The sequence below is a fragment of the Miniopterus schreibersii genome, assembly GCF_964146895.1.
Source record: "Miniopterus schreibersii genome assembly, chromosome: 9".
Classification (NCBI taxonomy): domain Eukaryota; kingdom Metazoa; phylum Chordata; class Mammalia; order Chiroptera; family Miniopteridae; genus Miniopterus; species Miniopterus schreibersii.
The window spans coordinates 40,029,968-40,046,612 of NC_138118.1; the positions used below are offsets into that span (position 1 = coordinate 40,029,968).

Here is a 16,645-nt window from a genome sequence, read left to right on the forward strand (position 1 = left end):
TGCTTGCCTTCTTAGGCTTAGGCCTGGAATTGACACAGTGTAATTCCACCGTATCTTATTGGTAACACCAGTCACAGTGCCATTCTAGAATCAAAGTAGGGGACACAAGGAACAGTTCATAGGGGGCTACCAATGTAACAGTCTACTCCAGAGGTGCAGATGCTGACATGGACTCCCAGGTGTCTGATTCACTCTAATCTGTTTGCTGCACCACCTTCATTGATCTCCTCATACTCTCAGGTAGAACAGAATATGAATAAATTGACTAACAGAGACTTCAAGAGCTCTAGGTAGGGGTATCACAAGTTTATCCCCATTATTACTACTTCTGCTAAACATATAGAGGATGGCACATCCCTGTTTAGGTTTCCAGAAGGGTTGCAAGAAGCAACAGGTTAGGAGGCCTAGGTTTTACAATGCTGATGGGAAGCAAAAAGGACGTGACTCTTCTCTTCCATGCAACACTTCTTGGGGAGTGAATGCCTATGCCAGGGTCTCTGCTCAGGGCAGGAAGGACAGAGATCAACAACACACAGCACCTGGCTCAAAGAGCTGACTGTTGTTAAACACGGAATCTTCCCATCCATGCCCCAAATCTTAAGTTTAAATGAGTGTCAGCATTGGTCCTTCCCTCCTTTCCTCTCTACCTGCCTCTCTACTGCAGTTCTGACCCCTGCACTGACCTGGTTTCCCAGTCAGCTTCCCTGAGCAGTGAGCCTCCCTGTAAGGCGAGGCCCAGTCCTTCTCCCTGAACACTGGGAAGGTGAGGGATGCACTCTCTGGCCAGAGTGGTCCATGTGGTACTCCTGGACGACGAGCCCAGCGCCCTCCACGTTAGAGTAGCTCCAATCCTGCTAGCTACCACACCCCCAGTCTTTCCCTTTCACCTTTTTTTTTTTTTTGGCCTGGTGAGAACTGGGCCCCTTCCCACATTTCCCCTACAGGAATTTCACCTTAAAAGAACCCCTGAGCTGCCTCCCTGCTCTGGGTCCGTGGCTGGCTTCATCCCCTTTCTCCTCAAGGCCTCCTCCTCTATCACTGTGGGGACTATCTGGTCATTTTGACTTTGGCTACCTTCCCTCTCTTTTTCTCCCCACCTTGCTTGGTGTGGTCTCCAGTCCTGGTGCGTAGGGCCTCTGCTCCATCGCTTCAAGCTGGTTCCCTGCCGCTGTGCCCCTCCAAGATCGCTCCCGGGGCCTCTCACACCGCTCCTCCTCCTCTCCCGCCGCTCCTCCTCTCCCGCCCCTCCTCCTCTCCCGCCGCTCCTCCTCTCGCGTCCCTCCTCCTCTCCCGCCCCTCCTCCTCTCCCGCCCCTCCTCCTCTCCCGCCCCTCCTCCTCTCCCGCTCCTCCTCCTCTCCCGCTCCTCCTCCTCTCCCGCCCCTCCTCCTCTCGCGCCCCTCCTCCTCTCGCGTCCCTCCTCCTCTCGCGCCCCTCCTCCTCTCGCGCCCCTCCTCCTCTCGCGCCCCTCCTCCTCTAGCGCCCCTCCTCCTCTCCCGCCGCTCCTCCTCTCGCGTCCCTCCTCCTCTCCCGCCGCTCCTCCTCTCCCGCCGCTCCTCCTCTCCCGCCGCTCCTCCTCTCCCGCTCCTCCTCCTCTCCCGCCGCTCCTCCTCTCCCGCTCCTCCTCTCCCGCTCCTCCTCCTCTCGCGTCCCTCCTCCTCTCGCGCCCCTCCTCCTCTCGCGCCGCTCCTCCTCTCCCGCCCCTCCTCCTCTCCCGCTCCTCCTCCTCTCCCGCCGCTCCTCCTCTCCCGCTCCTCCTCCTCTCGCGTCCCTCCTCCTCTCCCGCCCCTCCTCCTCTCGCGCCCCTCCTCCTCTCGCGTCCCTCCTCCTCTCCCGCCGCTCCTCCTCTCCCGCCGCTCCTCCTCTCCCGCCCCTCCTCCTCTCCCGCCGCTCCTCCTCTCACGTCCCTCCTCCTCTCCCGCCGCTCCTCCTCTCGCGTCCCTCCTCCTCTCGCGTCCCTCCTCCTCTCCCGCCCCTCCTCCTCTCGCGCCCCTCCTCCTCTCGCGCCCCTCCTCCTCTCCCGCCGCTCCTCCTCTCCCGCCCCTCCTCCTCTCCCGCCGCTCCTCCTCTCGCGTCCCTCCTCCTCTCGCGTCCCTCCTCCTCTCGCGCCCCTCCTCCTCTCGCGCCCCTCCTCCTCTCGCGCCCCTCCTCCTCTCGCGTCCCTCCTCCTCTCCCGCCGCTCCTCCTCTCCCGCCGCTCCTCCTCTCCCGCCCCTCCTCCTCTCCCGCCGCTCCTCCTCTCACGTCCCTCCTCCTCTCGCGTCCCTCCTCCTCTCGCGTCCCTCCTCCTCTCCCGCCCCTCCTCCTCTCGCGCCCCTCCTCCTCTCGCGCCCCTCCTCCTCTCCCGCCGCTCCTCCTCTCGCGTCCCTCCTCCTCTCGCGTCCCTCCTCCTCTCGCGTCCCTCCTCCTCTCCCGCCCCTCCTCCTCTCCCGCCCCTCCTCCTCTCCCGCCGCTCCTCCTCTCCCGCTCCTCCTCCTCTCCCGCCGCTCCTCCTCTCGCGCCCCTCCTCCTCTCCCGCCCCTCCTCCTCTCCCGCCGCTCCTCCTCTCCCGCCGCTCCTCCTCTCCCGCTCCTCCTCCTCTCCCGCCCCTCCTCCTCTCGCGCCCCTCCTCCTCTCGCGCCCCTCCTCCTCTCGCGCCGCTCCTCCTCTCCCGCTCCTCCTCCTCTCCCGCCGCTCCTCCTCTCCCGCTCCTCCTCCTCTCCCGCCCCTCCTCCTCTCGCGCCCCTCCTCCTCTCGCGCCCCTCCTCCTCTCCCGCCGCTCCTCCTCTCGCGCCCCTCCTCCTCTCCCGCTCCTCCTCCTCTCCCGCTCCTCCTCCTCTCCCGGCGCTCCTCCTCTCCCGCTCCTCCTCTCGCGTCCCTCCTCCTCTTCCGCTCCTCCTCCTCTCGCGTCCCTCCTCCTCTCCCGCCGCTCCTCCTCTCGCGCCGCTCCTCCTCTCCCGCCCCTCCTCCTCTCCCGCCCCTCCTCCTCTCCCGCCGCTCCTCCTCTCGCGCCGCTCCTCCTCTCGCGCCCCTCCTCCTCTCCCGCCGCTCCTCCTCTCCCGCCGCTCCTCCTCTCGCGTCCCTCCTCCTCTCCCGCCCCTCCTCCTCTCCCGCTGCTCCTCCTCTCGCGTCCCTCCTCCTCTCCCGCTCCTCCTCCTCTCGCGCCCCTCCTCCTCTCGCGTCCCTCCTCCTCTCCTGCTCCTCCTCCTCTCCCGCTCCTCCTCCTCTCCCGCCCCTCCTCCTCTCCCGCCCCTCCTCCTCTCCCGCCGCTCCTCCTCTCGCGCCGCTCCTCCTCTCCCGCCCCTCCTCCTCTCCCGCCCCTCCTCCTCTCCCGCCGCTCCTCCTCTCGCGCCGCTCCTCCTCTCCCGCCCCTCCTCCTCTCCCGCCGCTCCTCCTCTCCCGCCGCTCCTCCTCTCGCGTCCCTCCTCCTCTCCCGCCCCTCCTCCTCTCCCGCTGCTCCTCCTCTCGCGTCCCTCCTCCTCTCCCGCTCCTCCTCCTCTCGCGCCCCTCCTCCTCTCGCGTCCCTCCTCCTCTCCTGCTCCTCCTCCTCTCCCGCTTCTCCTCCTCTCGCGTCCCTCCTCCTCTCGCGCCCCTCCTCCTCTCCGGCTGCTCCTCACCTGCTCCTCCTTCTAGCTGCAGCGGCCCCGCGCCCACTCTGCTTCTCGCAGCCTCTGTGGACCCGCAGCCATGGCCGACATCAAGACGGGCATTTTCGCCAAGAACGTTCAGAAACGACTCAACCGCGCACAGGAAAAGGTCAGAAACGGGCGGCGGTGCAGGTGACAGGGACGCGGTGGCGAGGGACCAGAGGAGCCAGGGGAGCGGAGGCCAGGCGGCCGCGGCGCAGGGCCGGGCGGGGGTAGCGGGGACGCCCTGCCCTGCGCTGCAGCGTCTGTAGCAAGGCGGCGCCGGGCGCTGCAGGCCCGGAGCGGGCCGGGAGGCGGGGAGCGGACCCGCAGGAGGGACGCCAGGGGAGCGCTGACCCGGTCCCGAGAGGCGCGGGGTCTGACGAACCTCCCGCTCCCACGTCCCCGGCACAGCTCGCCGCTCTGCCCGCTCTCCGGGCCGGTGCCGGGCACCAGCAGTCGCAGGTGCGCTGGGTCTCCCGCCGCCCCCGAGCTGAGCGCATCTGCCTCTGAGCGCCGGCTCCCGGCTCCCCTGCCGGCCACTGGTAGCGATGCGCCGGCAGGTTCGGTCGGGAGATTGCGGTAGCTGTCCTTTCTCAAGGCGGGGTGGGGGGATTTACCGGCTACTGACTGCAGCAGAAAGGAACAGTGTAGCACAGAAGATAACCCCCAAATCTGTTTCGATCAATAGGACTGATCGCGAAAAACCAGCGGCTTTAATACAGTGCTGTGGAATGAATCCTGGAGTTAAAAACATATCTACATACATCCCCACCGTCTTTTTTGATCTATCTGTATGTGCCCCCTTTTGACTCCAATGACCTTCTCTGGAAGGTCAGAAGTAAATATGACCTGAGCCTAATAGTTCTGCTCTGCACATTTTTGTATGAAGGAGGGCATTTTATTCAATTAAAAAAAAACCCGTATTGCCCGGATTGGTTCCTTGTTTTATAAGACCCTCAGTCGTTGGCCACAGTGATTTATTTTTCTTACCCAGCAATGTGCACAAATGGATCCCAGGTTCATACCGCACAGCCCTGAGCAGTTGGAGAGGTTTTGTACCAGGCATAGGGCCAGAGGTATTGTACCAGTTTCAGGCCTGGCTGCCCTGAAACTGGTTATAATGAACATCTTGCCAGCACCGAGGTCCTCATTTGTGTTCGGAGCAAAGGACGTTCACATGGTAGCTTGAGCGCTATTCTTGAAAATGAACACTAGGGAATGAGTTTCATGGTTTCTATCAGTCCAACTGTGTTCTCTCTTTCACGTGGCAGATTTTCCATCCCTGGGATACTGGGTATTTAGCACTTTCCTGTTTTACTGGAAGTCAGATTTGCTCTGTTGCTCACTGTGACAGTGAATTTTCCTCTTCAGACCCAGGCTCTGGCTGCCCCCCACTTTCTGCTGACCTAGAAGCTGAGCTGAATGGGGCACTGGTCCTTTTGCCTGTCCAAAGGCTGAGAGACTGTGTGAGTGCCTCTCGTCCCTCCCTCCACACATGCACACTCTCAATGCAGTAAGAGGATTGTATTTCTTTTAATATCTACCCAAGCTCATCCTGAACTAATGTGATCCTCTCCCACTGTTCCTTCAGCAGCTGAATTAGCAAGGTTTCTACCCCCTTCCTGTCCCTGATTACTTGTCCAGAAAGTAGCCAGGATCTACCTGGATCTGAGCCAGGTTTTGTCATCATTTTTTCATACTTCATTTTACTCACTTGTAGGTATTCTCCCCCTTCCTCCAAGTAATTCAAAGCTTCTCATTGAATCCACTTTCCATCTGTGAAGGAATTTAGTGATGTAGTCTGCTTTTCACATATTAATTTCTTAATCTAGGTCACCAGGTGTTAATATGCCAAAAATAAATGAAAAGAAAATGTAATCTGTTTTACAGAGATTCAAGCCCCTATGAATTGTTGAAAACTCACTTTGTCATTATTAAGGTCAAGTGCGTATTATGATTGCAGTTGTGGATGGTGCTCACTCTTCTATGGGAGTAGGGATCTAAGGTAGATTTGCACAGGGCTTCAAGTGTCCTATTTTCTTCCCTGATGAATGTTGCTGATGAAAAATGCCTGTTGCACCTAGTTTAGAGGGTTAAGACACCAAGAGGCTGAGAGTATGGGTGCTGCCTTTGGGTAAGTTCTGCATCCTTCCCAAGCCTGTGCAATATAAGGGGAAAGGGCATGTGTGATCCAGGTGAGGTAGCCCACCCAATCCCAAAGGAAGCTACTGGAGAATGGAAAGCACAGTATGTTGCAGGCTTCATTAGACATCACCCGCAGTGATTCCTTCTTTTTGCATTTTTGTCTCTTCCTCTTCTCGAATTCACAGATACTCCATTGCAATAACTATATGCCACATATATTCTTTTTAAAAAATTTTATCTTTATTGTTGAAAGTATTACAGGTGTCCCATTTTTCCCCCTAACTGACCCCCTCCATTTCGCTCCCACCCCCTCCCCAGGCCTTCATCCTGGTATTGACTGTGTCCATGGGTTATGCATAGATGCATATAACTTCTTTGGTTAATCTCTTCCCACCCTCTACCCCCTTCCCTCTTTCCTCTGAAATATGATTGTTTGTTGCATGCATCAATGTCTCTGGATCTATTTAGTTCGTCAGATTCTTTTGTTCATTAGCTTCTTCTTAAAGAAGACCCTTCAACATTTCCTGTAGTGCTGGTCTGGTGGTTGGTGATGAACTCCTTTAGCTTTTTCTTATCTGTGAAGCTCCTTATCTGTGAAGCTCCTTATCTGACCTTCAATTCTAAATGATAGCTTTGCTGGGTAGAGCAATCTTGGTTGTAGTTCCATGTTTATCATCACTTTGAATATTTCTTGCCACTCCCTTCTGGCCTGCAAGGTTTCTGTTGAGGAATCAGCTGACAGTCGTATGGTTGCTCCCTTGTAGGTAATTAATTGCTTTTCTCTTGCTGCTTTTAAGATTCTCTCTTTGTCTTTAACCTTTGGCATTTTAATTATGATGTGTCTTGCTGTGGGCCTCTTTGGGTTCCTCTTGTTTAGGACCCTCTGTGCTTCCTGGACTTGTAAGTCTATTTCTTTCCCCAGGTAGGGGCCGTTTTCTGTCATTAATTTTTCAAATAGATTTTCAATTCCTTGCTCTCTTTTCTCTCCTTCTGGCACCCCAATAATACGAATGTTGGGCCTCTTGAAGTTGTCCCAGAGGCTCCTTATACTATCTTCATATTTCTGGATTCTTTTTTCTTTTTGCTCTTCTGGTTGGGTGTTTTTTGTTTCCTCATGTTCCGAATTGCTGATTTGCTTCTCAGTGTCCTCTACTCTACTGTTGATTCCCTGTAAATTATTCTTCATTTCAGTTTGTGTAGCCTTCATTTCAAATTGGTACTTTATTAGGTTATCGATTTTCTCAGTTATTTTCTTCATACTCTTACAATATGGTTGAGCATCCTTATAAACAAAATTCTGAACTCTGCATCTGTTAGCTTGCTTGGGTCTATTTCATTTAGTTCCTCTTCTAGAGATTTCTTCTGTTCTTTCCTTTGTGACATGTTTTTTTTGCCTTCACATTTTGGCTGCTTCCTGGTGTTTGTTTTTATGTATTAGGCAGAGCTGCTATGTCTCCTGGAATTTGTAGAGTGGCTTTGTGTAGTAGGTGTCCTGTAGGGTCCAGTGGCTCAGCCTCCCCAGTCACCTGAGCTGGGCCTTCTAGGTGCTCCCCTGTGTGGGCTGTGCGCACTGGCCTGTTGTAGTTGAGAATTGGTTGCTGTTGGCATCACTGGGAGGAATTGACCCCCAGGCCAGTCAGCTGTGAAGACCAGCTGCAACTACAGCCAAAGAGCTGCTGTGCTGGAAACACCCCTATGGTGCAGGATTTACTTCAGTGGGGCTTTGGTGTTCACCAAGTGTGCTCCTTGAGTGTGTCACTCGTGGATGTGGTAGGGTTGTAATCCAGAGTGGTCAAGTCTGACCACCAGGTGCACTGTCTCTGGGGCCTCCCTGGAGGTGCAAAGTCAGCCTCTGCCAGTGCCTTGCCCAGGGCCACCCAGCATGAGCTACACAGCAAACTGTAGTTGGCTGTTACTTGTGCTGGGCTTGGCGTTGTCAAGCTATGAACCAATGCAGACTGCCACCAGTGCCATGCCTGGGACCACTTATCAAGCCATGTGGGGCACACTGCTGCTTGTTTGAGATATTTTAGGAAAGTCCTAAGCATAAGGCTTGAGAGGCCCCTTGCATGGAGAAGCCCCTGGAAATGGCCTGGATGAGCTTGCAAGTAGGGAGGGGTGGGGTCTCCAGGAATGACCAGGGCAGGGCCAAAGGTGTGAGTCAGGTGCTGGAGATTCAAATACGGCGCCTGCCTGCAGGCTCTGTGGGGGGAGGGCTCGCCAAAGGAGCAGTGGCTTCTGCCAGCTCTTCTGCCTTGGAGAAAGCCACCCCTCCACCTCTTGCCCCACTCTCAGGCAGGTTAGTTCCTCCCCAAGTGGCCCAGGTTCCTTTCAAGCTGCTGCCCAGCGCTGGGGCTCAGAGGGAGCCCGTCTTAGTGAGTCCGTGCGCGGGCCCTTTAAAAGGAAAGCTGGGACTCCCGCGGCCTCCAGGACCCTTAGCGACAGTCCCCACTGGTTTTCACAGCCCGAAGGTGTGGGAATTTCTCTTCCTGGCCCTGGAGCCCTGGGCTGTGCGGCCTGATGTGGGGATGGGTCCTCTCACTCCTCCGGGAAACCTCCACTGCAGAGATATCCCTCCCAGGTTTAAGCCGGCACCCGGTGTGGGCCTGTGGCTGCTTCTCTGTGATTCAGCCCCAATCCACCCGAGTCTCTGCCCCTCCTACTGGCCTAGGTGCTTCTTCAATTCCCTCTTTATACGGCTTCTGTTCAGCCAGATTTCAGGAGGTTCTGAGTGATGGTTGGTCTGTATTTTAGTTGTAATTTTGATGTGGTTGCTGGAGGCGGGTACAGCTGTTACCTATACTGCCATCTTGCCACATATATATATTAAACCCCTTTCTCCTTGATTTTACAACCAAATTTTCTACAAAGAGTCCACTCCCTTGACTTTCTCATTATCTGTGCTCTTCCTAACAGCTTGCATGATTTTGGCTTCAAATGCATAAGTGAAACTACTCTGAGAGGCAACTTAACTGCTTTTTAAGAATTTAAAATACATTTTTTCTTATTGAAAGTTCATAAAGGTTTGTTGGAGACAGAATGAAATATACATAAAAACTAAAAAAACACACCATACAACAAATTAAGTCATTGATAATTCCACCACCCAGAGATTTCACTATCATTTGATGTGCACACTAGTAGATCTTTTCCGTATGTATAGTTATACAACTAAAATATAGACTTATACTACAGTAGTTCTCCCTTTTCCTTGGGTTTGCTTTCTGTGGTTTCAGTTACCCATGGTCAACCACAGTCTGAAAATATTAAAAAATGGAAATTCCAGAAATAATTCATAAGTTTTATATTGTACGTTGTTTGGGTATTGTGATGAAATCTTACTCTCCTGCTCTGTCTTGCTCGTAATGTGAATCATCCCTTTGACTAGTGTTTCTCTACTTGTATATATAGTATCACAGTGCTTGTGTTCAAGTAGTGCTTATTATCTGGAAGTCAGTAGTAGCCCTAACACTGTGTCACAATGCCGACATCACTTCATCTCATCTTGTGGGCATTGCATCATCTCACCATCATCATCAGAAGAGAAAGGATGAATATAGTACCATAAGATATTTTGAGAGAGATCACTTTCACATAACTTTTATTACAGTATATTGTTAAAATTGTTCTATTTTAGTATTAGTTATTGTTGTTAGTCTGGTACTATGCATAACTTATAAATTAAAATTTATCATTGATAGGTATGTATAGGAAAAAAACATAGTATATATAGGGTTTGGTACTATCTGAGATTTCAGGCATCCACCTGGGTCTTGGAATGTATGCCCTGTGGATAAGGGGGGAAAACTATATATGGTTTTGTAAGCTGTTTATTACATTTAATAATCATAAACATTCTTCAGTATGTGTAAATTTTCAACTAACATTTTGGATGACTGAATAGTATTGGAATGTATGGATTTTAATGAATCCCTTCTATTTTGGACATTCTGTTTTCAATGTTCCTGCTTATAAATACAAATCAGTGAGACAATGTGCAGGGAAAATGTTTGCACTCACCCTTAAGCATCTCCTTAAATTCCTAGAAGAAGAATTATTGTTTTAAAGGTAAGATTATTATTATAGCTAGATTGCCTTTCAGAAAGGTTGTATTAATTTATTGTATCAATTCTCACTAGCAGTCAATGAAACACTTGCCAATACTGGATAATAAAATTTAAAACAGCCCTAGCTGGTTTTGCTCAGTGGTTAGAGCGTCGGCTGACAGATCGAAGGGTGCTGGGTTCCTTTCCAGCCGAGGGCAGGTACCTCATACCTCAGTTGCAGGCTTGATCCCTGGCCCTGGGGCCCTGGTTGGGGCACTTGTGAGAGGCAACCAATCGAAGTGTCTTTCACACATCTCTCTCCATTCCCCTCCCTCTCTCTTCCTTCCACTCTCTCTGAAAAGCAATGGAAAAAAAAACCCTCAGGTGAGGATTAAAAAAATTTTAAAATGATTTTTAGTGATGTCATTGGAAAAAATTAGTTTCTATTTCATTTGTTTAAATTTTAGAAACTGAACATTTTTTTGCATTTCCACATTTTCATTTGCCAACTATTTGTTTATATTTTGCCCATTTTGTGTAGTGCAAGGGCAAACCATATTAATCCTAAAGGCTGTAAACACTTTTACTTCCTTTTCTATTTACCTTTTAGTTTTCTGATAATTTTCTCTGATATAGAGAATGTTTATGTTTTATGTATATTTGCTTAAATCTACTGAATGATTTTGTGTGGTTCTCTTTTGTGTGCTGAATTAGTCAGAATCCTGCCACTCGTAAGTATCAGAAAATTCAGTTAAAACTGGCTTAAGGAAAAAAAGGAATTTAATTGCTGAAAACAAAAATATGGTTTTGCATATATAAATTTAAATGAGATTTTAATATATAAATATATATTTGTATTAAGCTATATACATATATTCTTATATATATGTACCTATAAAATATATGCGTATAAATATATGCATATGCATGTGTATTATATATGTTAACTCATTTGATTCTCTGAGGGAGGTACTATTACCATCCTCCCATTTTATAGATGAGGAAGAGATTAAGTAACATGCCCAAGGTTACACAGTAAGTAGTAAAGCCAAAGTTTGAACTCAAACAACCCAATGCTTGGGTTCTATTACATGATACTGCCTCTTATAATTATGAAAAGGGCAGGGGTAGGCAAACTTCAGGCCTGTGTGGACCAGAGGCTCAACCACAGATATCAGGGCTCAAGGATCCATCTCTCATGTCTGCTGTGCATCCTGTCAGTCCCATTCTTGGGATAGTAATTCTCTCTTGATGGCAAGATGGCTCTCAGCAGTCCTAAGTAATAGAATCTCTATGCAGGGAGCTCCTCAGTATAGCCCTTATTGGCCCAAATTGGGCCTTGTGACTATCACTGGAAGAAAAAAATCTCTCTGGACAAGGGCCAGGACCATGGGTTGGATTGGGCTTGAGTCACAAGCTATATTGAAGCTGGGATGGAGAAATCCCTTCTGGACCATGTGGACTGATGGTGGAGGGGGAAGGAAAATCAGAATACAGATTTTGCTGCATTGGCAAAATAAAAGGTGTCCTTGAGGCATACTTAAAAGGCCTTCTCTGCCTTATGTTTATATAAATAATCACATATTTAATAATTTACAATTTAGAATTTCTTTAAAATTTCTCCATCAAATTAATATATGTACAGTTTAAAACAATCAAATATTAGTAAGAGGCTGATTGTGCAAAATAGCAGTCCCCTAATTTCCTTGTCCTCAACCTCCAGTCTTGTTTCCCAGAGGCAGCTAATACTAACCATAAGATTTCTCAAAAAATATGCTCATATAACTGCTTCTTGATCTACCCTTTCATGTTTGAAAAAGATAAAGATTCAGCTCACTTATTTTCATTCCTCTAATTCCACATCCTTTAATCACATATTATAGCAAAAGGTGCTGATTGCCGAGGATTATATATTTTTAAATTAAAGTATATTTTTTATTAAATAAAGTTTATATATGTTAACTGTTCAGCTTGGTGAATTTTTATGTATATGGATATTTGCATAGTTACCACCTAGGTCAAGTTATAGAACACTTCTGTCATATCAGATGTCAGTCATCCCTCATGCCTCTTCTGTTCTTTGAATTTTCATGTTCACACTTTTAAAAAAAATCGAGCCCAGCTGATGTGGTTCAGTGATAGAGCATTGACCCATGAACCAGGAGGACATGGTTCGATTCCTGGTCAGGGCACACGCCCGGGTTGTGGGCTCAATCCCCAGTAGGGGGCATGCAGGAGGCAGCCAATCAATGACTCTCATCACTGATGTTTCTATCCCTTTCTCCCTCTCCCTTCCTCTCTCTGAAATAAAAAAGAAAAAAAAAATATTAAAAAAATGATATATGAGAGAGAGAGATCAATTTGTTGTTCCACTTATTTATGCATTCATTGGTTGCTGCTTGTATGTGCCCTGACCAAGGATTGAGGCCTCAACCTTGGCATATCAGGACAATGTTGTAACCAACTGAGCTAACCAGCCAGGGCTATATTTATAGTTTTAAAATTCCTTTACTCTCATTTCCCTGATGAGCGTCTTTGTATGAGCTTATTGCTAATTTTTAAAAATCCTCACCTGAGTATATGTTTTCATTGATTTCTTATTTGTATATTTTTTGCGAAGTTTTTATATTTCCAGCTCTTGAGATAGTCACTGATTTTTTAGAGAGGAAGGGAGATATATATATATACATACATACATATATATATATATATATATATATATATATATATGCATGTGTGTGTGTGTGTATATATATATGCGTGTGTGTGTGTGTGTGTATATATATATATATATGTATGGGGGGAGAGAGAGAGAGAGAAACATTGATTTGTCTCCCATATGCTCCCCAACCAGGGATTGAACCAGCAACATAGGAATGTGCCCTGACTGGTAATTGAACCTGCTACCTTTTGGTGTACTGACACTCTAAATAGCTGATCTACCCAGCCAGGGCAATGTACTTGTTGGTAATTTTGATATTTTAATTTATGAAGTGCCTGTTAAATTATTTTGCCTATGTTTTTAATTTGGGTTGTTTGTCATTTTCTTTTTTATTTATAGAATTTCTTTATATATTCCGGATATCAGTCCTTTGTCAGATAGACATTTTACACATGTTTTCTCTCAGGAAGTAGCTTGACTTTTTACTTTTTTTTAAAAAAATATATCTTTATTGATTTCATAGAGAGGAAAGGAGAGGGAGAAAAACATCCATGATGACAGAGTCATGGATCGGCTGCCTCCTGCACGCCCCTGACTGGGGATCGAGCCTGCAACCCAGGCATGTGCCCTGACCAGGAATCGAACCCTGATCTCCTGGATCCTCGGTCAATGCTCAACCGCTGAGCCACACCCAGCCGGGCGACTTTTTACTCTCTTTATGGTGCCCTTTGATGAGTTGAAGTTTTAAATTTTTTATGAAGTCTTATCTGAGATTATGTTTTTCATACAGTTTGTTTTCCCTGGAGTTAGTAATTATTTTTTTCATTGCTTATTTTAATACGAACTATTTAAATTTTTTGTTTTTACTTCATCAGATCTGTCAAATGCATCTCTGTATTATTATCAAAGATTCAGTGTATCAGAACTCCCTGACCTCCATATCCCCCTCCCACACCTTTAGCTATAATGGCTGAATTTTTTTCTAGGCTTACAACATAGCTGTTATCCTAGGTCTTTCCTTGCCAGTATGGTGTCAAGGAAGGGACTTGAAGGCTCATTAATTATATATTCCTAGGTTTTCAAACAGTATCCTGATGTCAGTGTTGTGCTTCATGCTCACATTCTGGAGTACTTGGTGAAACCAGGCCCTAAGCGTGCGTATAGGCATTTTTGTGTGTGTGTGTGGCAGTTTTTCTGCTGAGTTGGTTCCATTCTTCTGTCCTCTTTTCTACTAAAATCTATTAAATTCTTTCATCCACTAATGATGCCTCTCCTGTTTTTATCCTTATATATTTATACCATTTTTTAATTTCTTTACTGTCATTTTAGTTGGATTTTGGGAGGAGATAGAAATAAACACATGCAGTCAGTCTATTTACCCAGCCTTTTTACTTAAACATTTAATCTCTATTTATTTTTGTCCACCTTCTTCTATTCCTGAAATCCAGTGGGACTTATTTGATCTTAACCTTCTTTAACCTCTATGTAATATTTAAATTGATGGAGCCCTTTAAGCATTTTTTAACATTTAAACATTTTTAAAATATGACTCTAGTGAACAGGGAAACCTTTGGTATGTTATAATACTAATGTCTTTAGGCATCAGTGTTTTGGCTTTTGTTTTTATAAGGGAGTTAAACTATTTCAATTTTGAGAATGTTTCTAGGTTGATATCCTTTGTGCCAGTTTATCTGCCCCAAGTAATTATTATATGATAGTCTTAGGTGTAATTTTTTTTCATGAATTATATTTTCCCAACTAGATTGCAGGTGCTTGAGAACAAGGACAAAATATCTTGTGAATTGTATGTATTCAGTGATAATGTACTGAGTTGACTTTCTGTGTTCTTGCTTGTTTACATCCCACTCCTGCAAACACACTGTCTTAAAGCATCCTTCCACATTATTTTTTCTCTAACTTTTGTGAAATTATTATAAGGGTTTCACTGTGTATCATTGTCATTTCCATTGTCATTTTGTAAAAGTAGTACATTAAATATAATTATTCTTATGGGTTCTGTACATGGTAGGAATTCCATCACTATTAGGTTGAACTGTGCTAAATTATCATGTGGTTCAACCCAATATCAGTCACATGATATGGCACGAAAAGCAACATAGTCTCCTTACTTAGACTCAATAATGTGACTTTTGTGGGTTTTCTGATTGTTGCTTTGCTGATGCCCATATTTATGTTTGTTCTCAAAGAGAAATATATGGATGGTGTTTATGTGTGCATATACTTATGTGCGTGTGTGTATGTGTGTACGTATGTAAAAAAATGGGAGGAGGAAGACCCTGCTCTGGGGAGGAGATTCTTTCTATGAGGCTCAGGGCCTTGTCAGAATAAGAGTAGCTTTGTTTACATTTAAAGACAGTTTGGAGACAGCCTCTGAGGTATATCCACAGTTTCCCCTTTTAAGATCATCTGGAGACTTCCTTGTTGCCTGCTTCTAAATTGTACAAGCTTATACTTTCTCTTCCAACTAAGATCATTTCCAATGGCTATATTAGAAACTGCCAAAATTAAAAATAATACTTATGAGAACATTATTGACAGAAGGTTTCCTTCTTTAATCTTTTTTACACTCAAACTCACATGCATCGTTTTTTCCCCAGAACTGTAGGGTCTCAGCTTTTAACATTAGTAAAAGTTAACTGTTCTTTACAATGTCACATAGTGTCTGTGTGTGTGTGTGTGTGTGTGTGTGTGTGTGTGTGATTTGAAGTCATACTTTAAAAGTCAGCTTATCTGTGGACCAATAAAACTTCAAATGCCTGAAATACTTGTATAAATAATATGGCCCACTTTCATACTCACTTTGGAGTACAAAGTTTAGTCCCATTTATTTGAATATTCAGTTAAATGACTTTGACATTCCATCCAGTATGTCACGAGAATCTCTTACTCCTCCCTGGAATCCCTGTCTGGTGACATGTTCAGAAACCCCGTGGGGAGTTTCTCCTCTTTACAGGAGTCAGTGGTTTTCACTGTGGCCTTATGGAAACAGGTCCCAAAAGGTCCCAAAAGCATTCACATGTCACTCATGTCCTGGGGTGAGCACTGTAGTGAACACTGAACACTGCACCATCACTGATGGTTCTTGTGGTTAAAGCAGAGGCAGGAAGCCTCTCTGATCAGGGTTATTCTCAACTGTCATCGCTACATGACATAGCATGCTGGAGCTCCAAATGCTGAGCTCTTTGCTAATGGTCTTATCATTTCCATACTTGCACATATGCACTTGCTTCCCCTGCCCCAAGATTTCCTATAGTGCCAGGATCCTTAAGTTAGGAAAGATTTTATTGAGCACTACATCTAGAATTATTTATTTCATTCCCCTCTACACTATCCCATTTTTAAGAAAATGCTCATGTGGGTATAGTAAATTGATTTCAAGCCTGTAATTTGAAAACCACTACCCTAAAGGAACTCTGGCACCCTTTCCTATAAATTGGCTTTCTTTTGTGCCATGCAGTCCATCCAAGGATATGTGTGTGTATGTGCTTGTGTGTGTATGTGCTTTGTGTGTGTGTGGGGGGGGGGATTAAGTTTCAAACAAAAAATACTGTGCAGCACTTTGGGATGGGATGAATATAGAAGGCAAAGAATGTTTAGAAAAGTGGTTTGTTCTGACTTCTTAAAGTCAGAAACTTCTATTTTACTGTTAAACACAGTTTTTTTAATTTTTCTAGTCATTTACACTAGGGGCCATCTGACTAGAACTCCAGAGGAAGTAAGTGGGCCTGTGGTGTTCTGTGAAGGGGATAACAGATGTAAAGATTTCTTGTGTTGCTGATATAATTTTCCAGATATTCTCAATAATAGCTAACAGTTACATAATGAAAGTGCCATCATCATAGAGTTCAAGGAATTTATCAGTGAAAGACTGTTATAAGACTATTACAAAGTATTATGCAAAATTAAAGTGGTAGTAATCACGATTTCCTGAGAACACATCATGGGCCAACTTTTAATATAGAGGTGGTGAAACTTCATTCTTATTGATTCAAAATCTAATTTAAGTATGATAATTAAGTAGATGTACTTCCTGAATACATTTGAGGAAATTTCTTTTTTTTTTTTTTAAATATATCTTTATTGATTTCAGAGAGAGGAAAGGAGAAGGAGAGAGAGAGACAGAAACATCAATGATGAGAGAGTCATTGATTGAGCCCACAACTCGG

The 16,645-nt window shown here is 46.6% G+C and overlaps 1 protein-coding gene across 3 annotated transcripts in view; it reads left to right on the top strand.

Moving 5' to 3' along the window:
• The first annotated feature begins 3,569 nt into the window (after nt 1-3,569).
• The window catches only part of LOC308561935 (amphiphysin), a 240,406-nt gene continuing 227,330 nt past the window's right edge, over nt 3,570-16,645 (top strand). For 2 of the 3 annotated variants that reach the window (XM_081147581.1, XM_081147583.1), the window contains exon 1: nt 3,570-3,732. In XM_081147581.1, coding sequence (XP_081003707.1) covers nt 3,664-3,732 — 69 coding nt within the window. In that variant the 5' untranslated portion in view covers nt 3,570-3,663. The remainder of the gene's footprint in view (nt 3,733-16,645) is intronic. The other variant, XM_081147582.1, reaches the window with a different exon arrangement.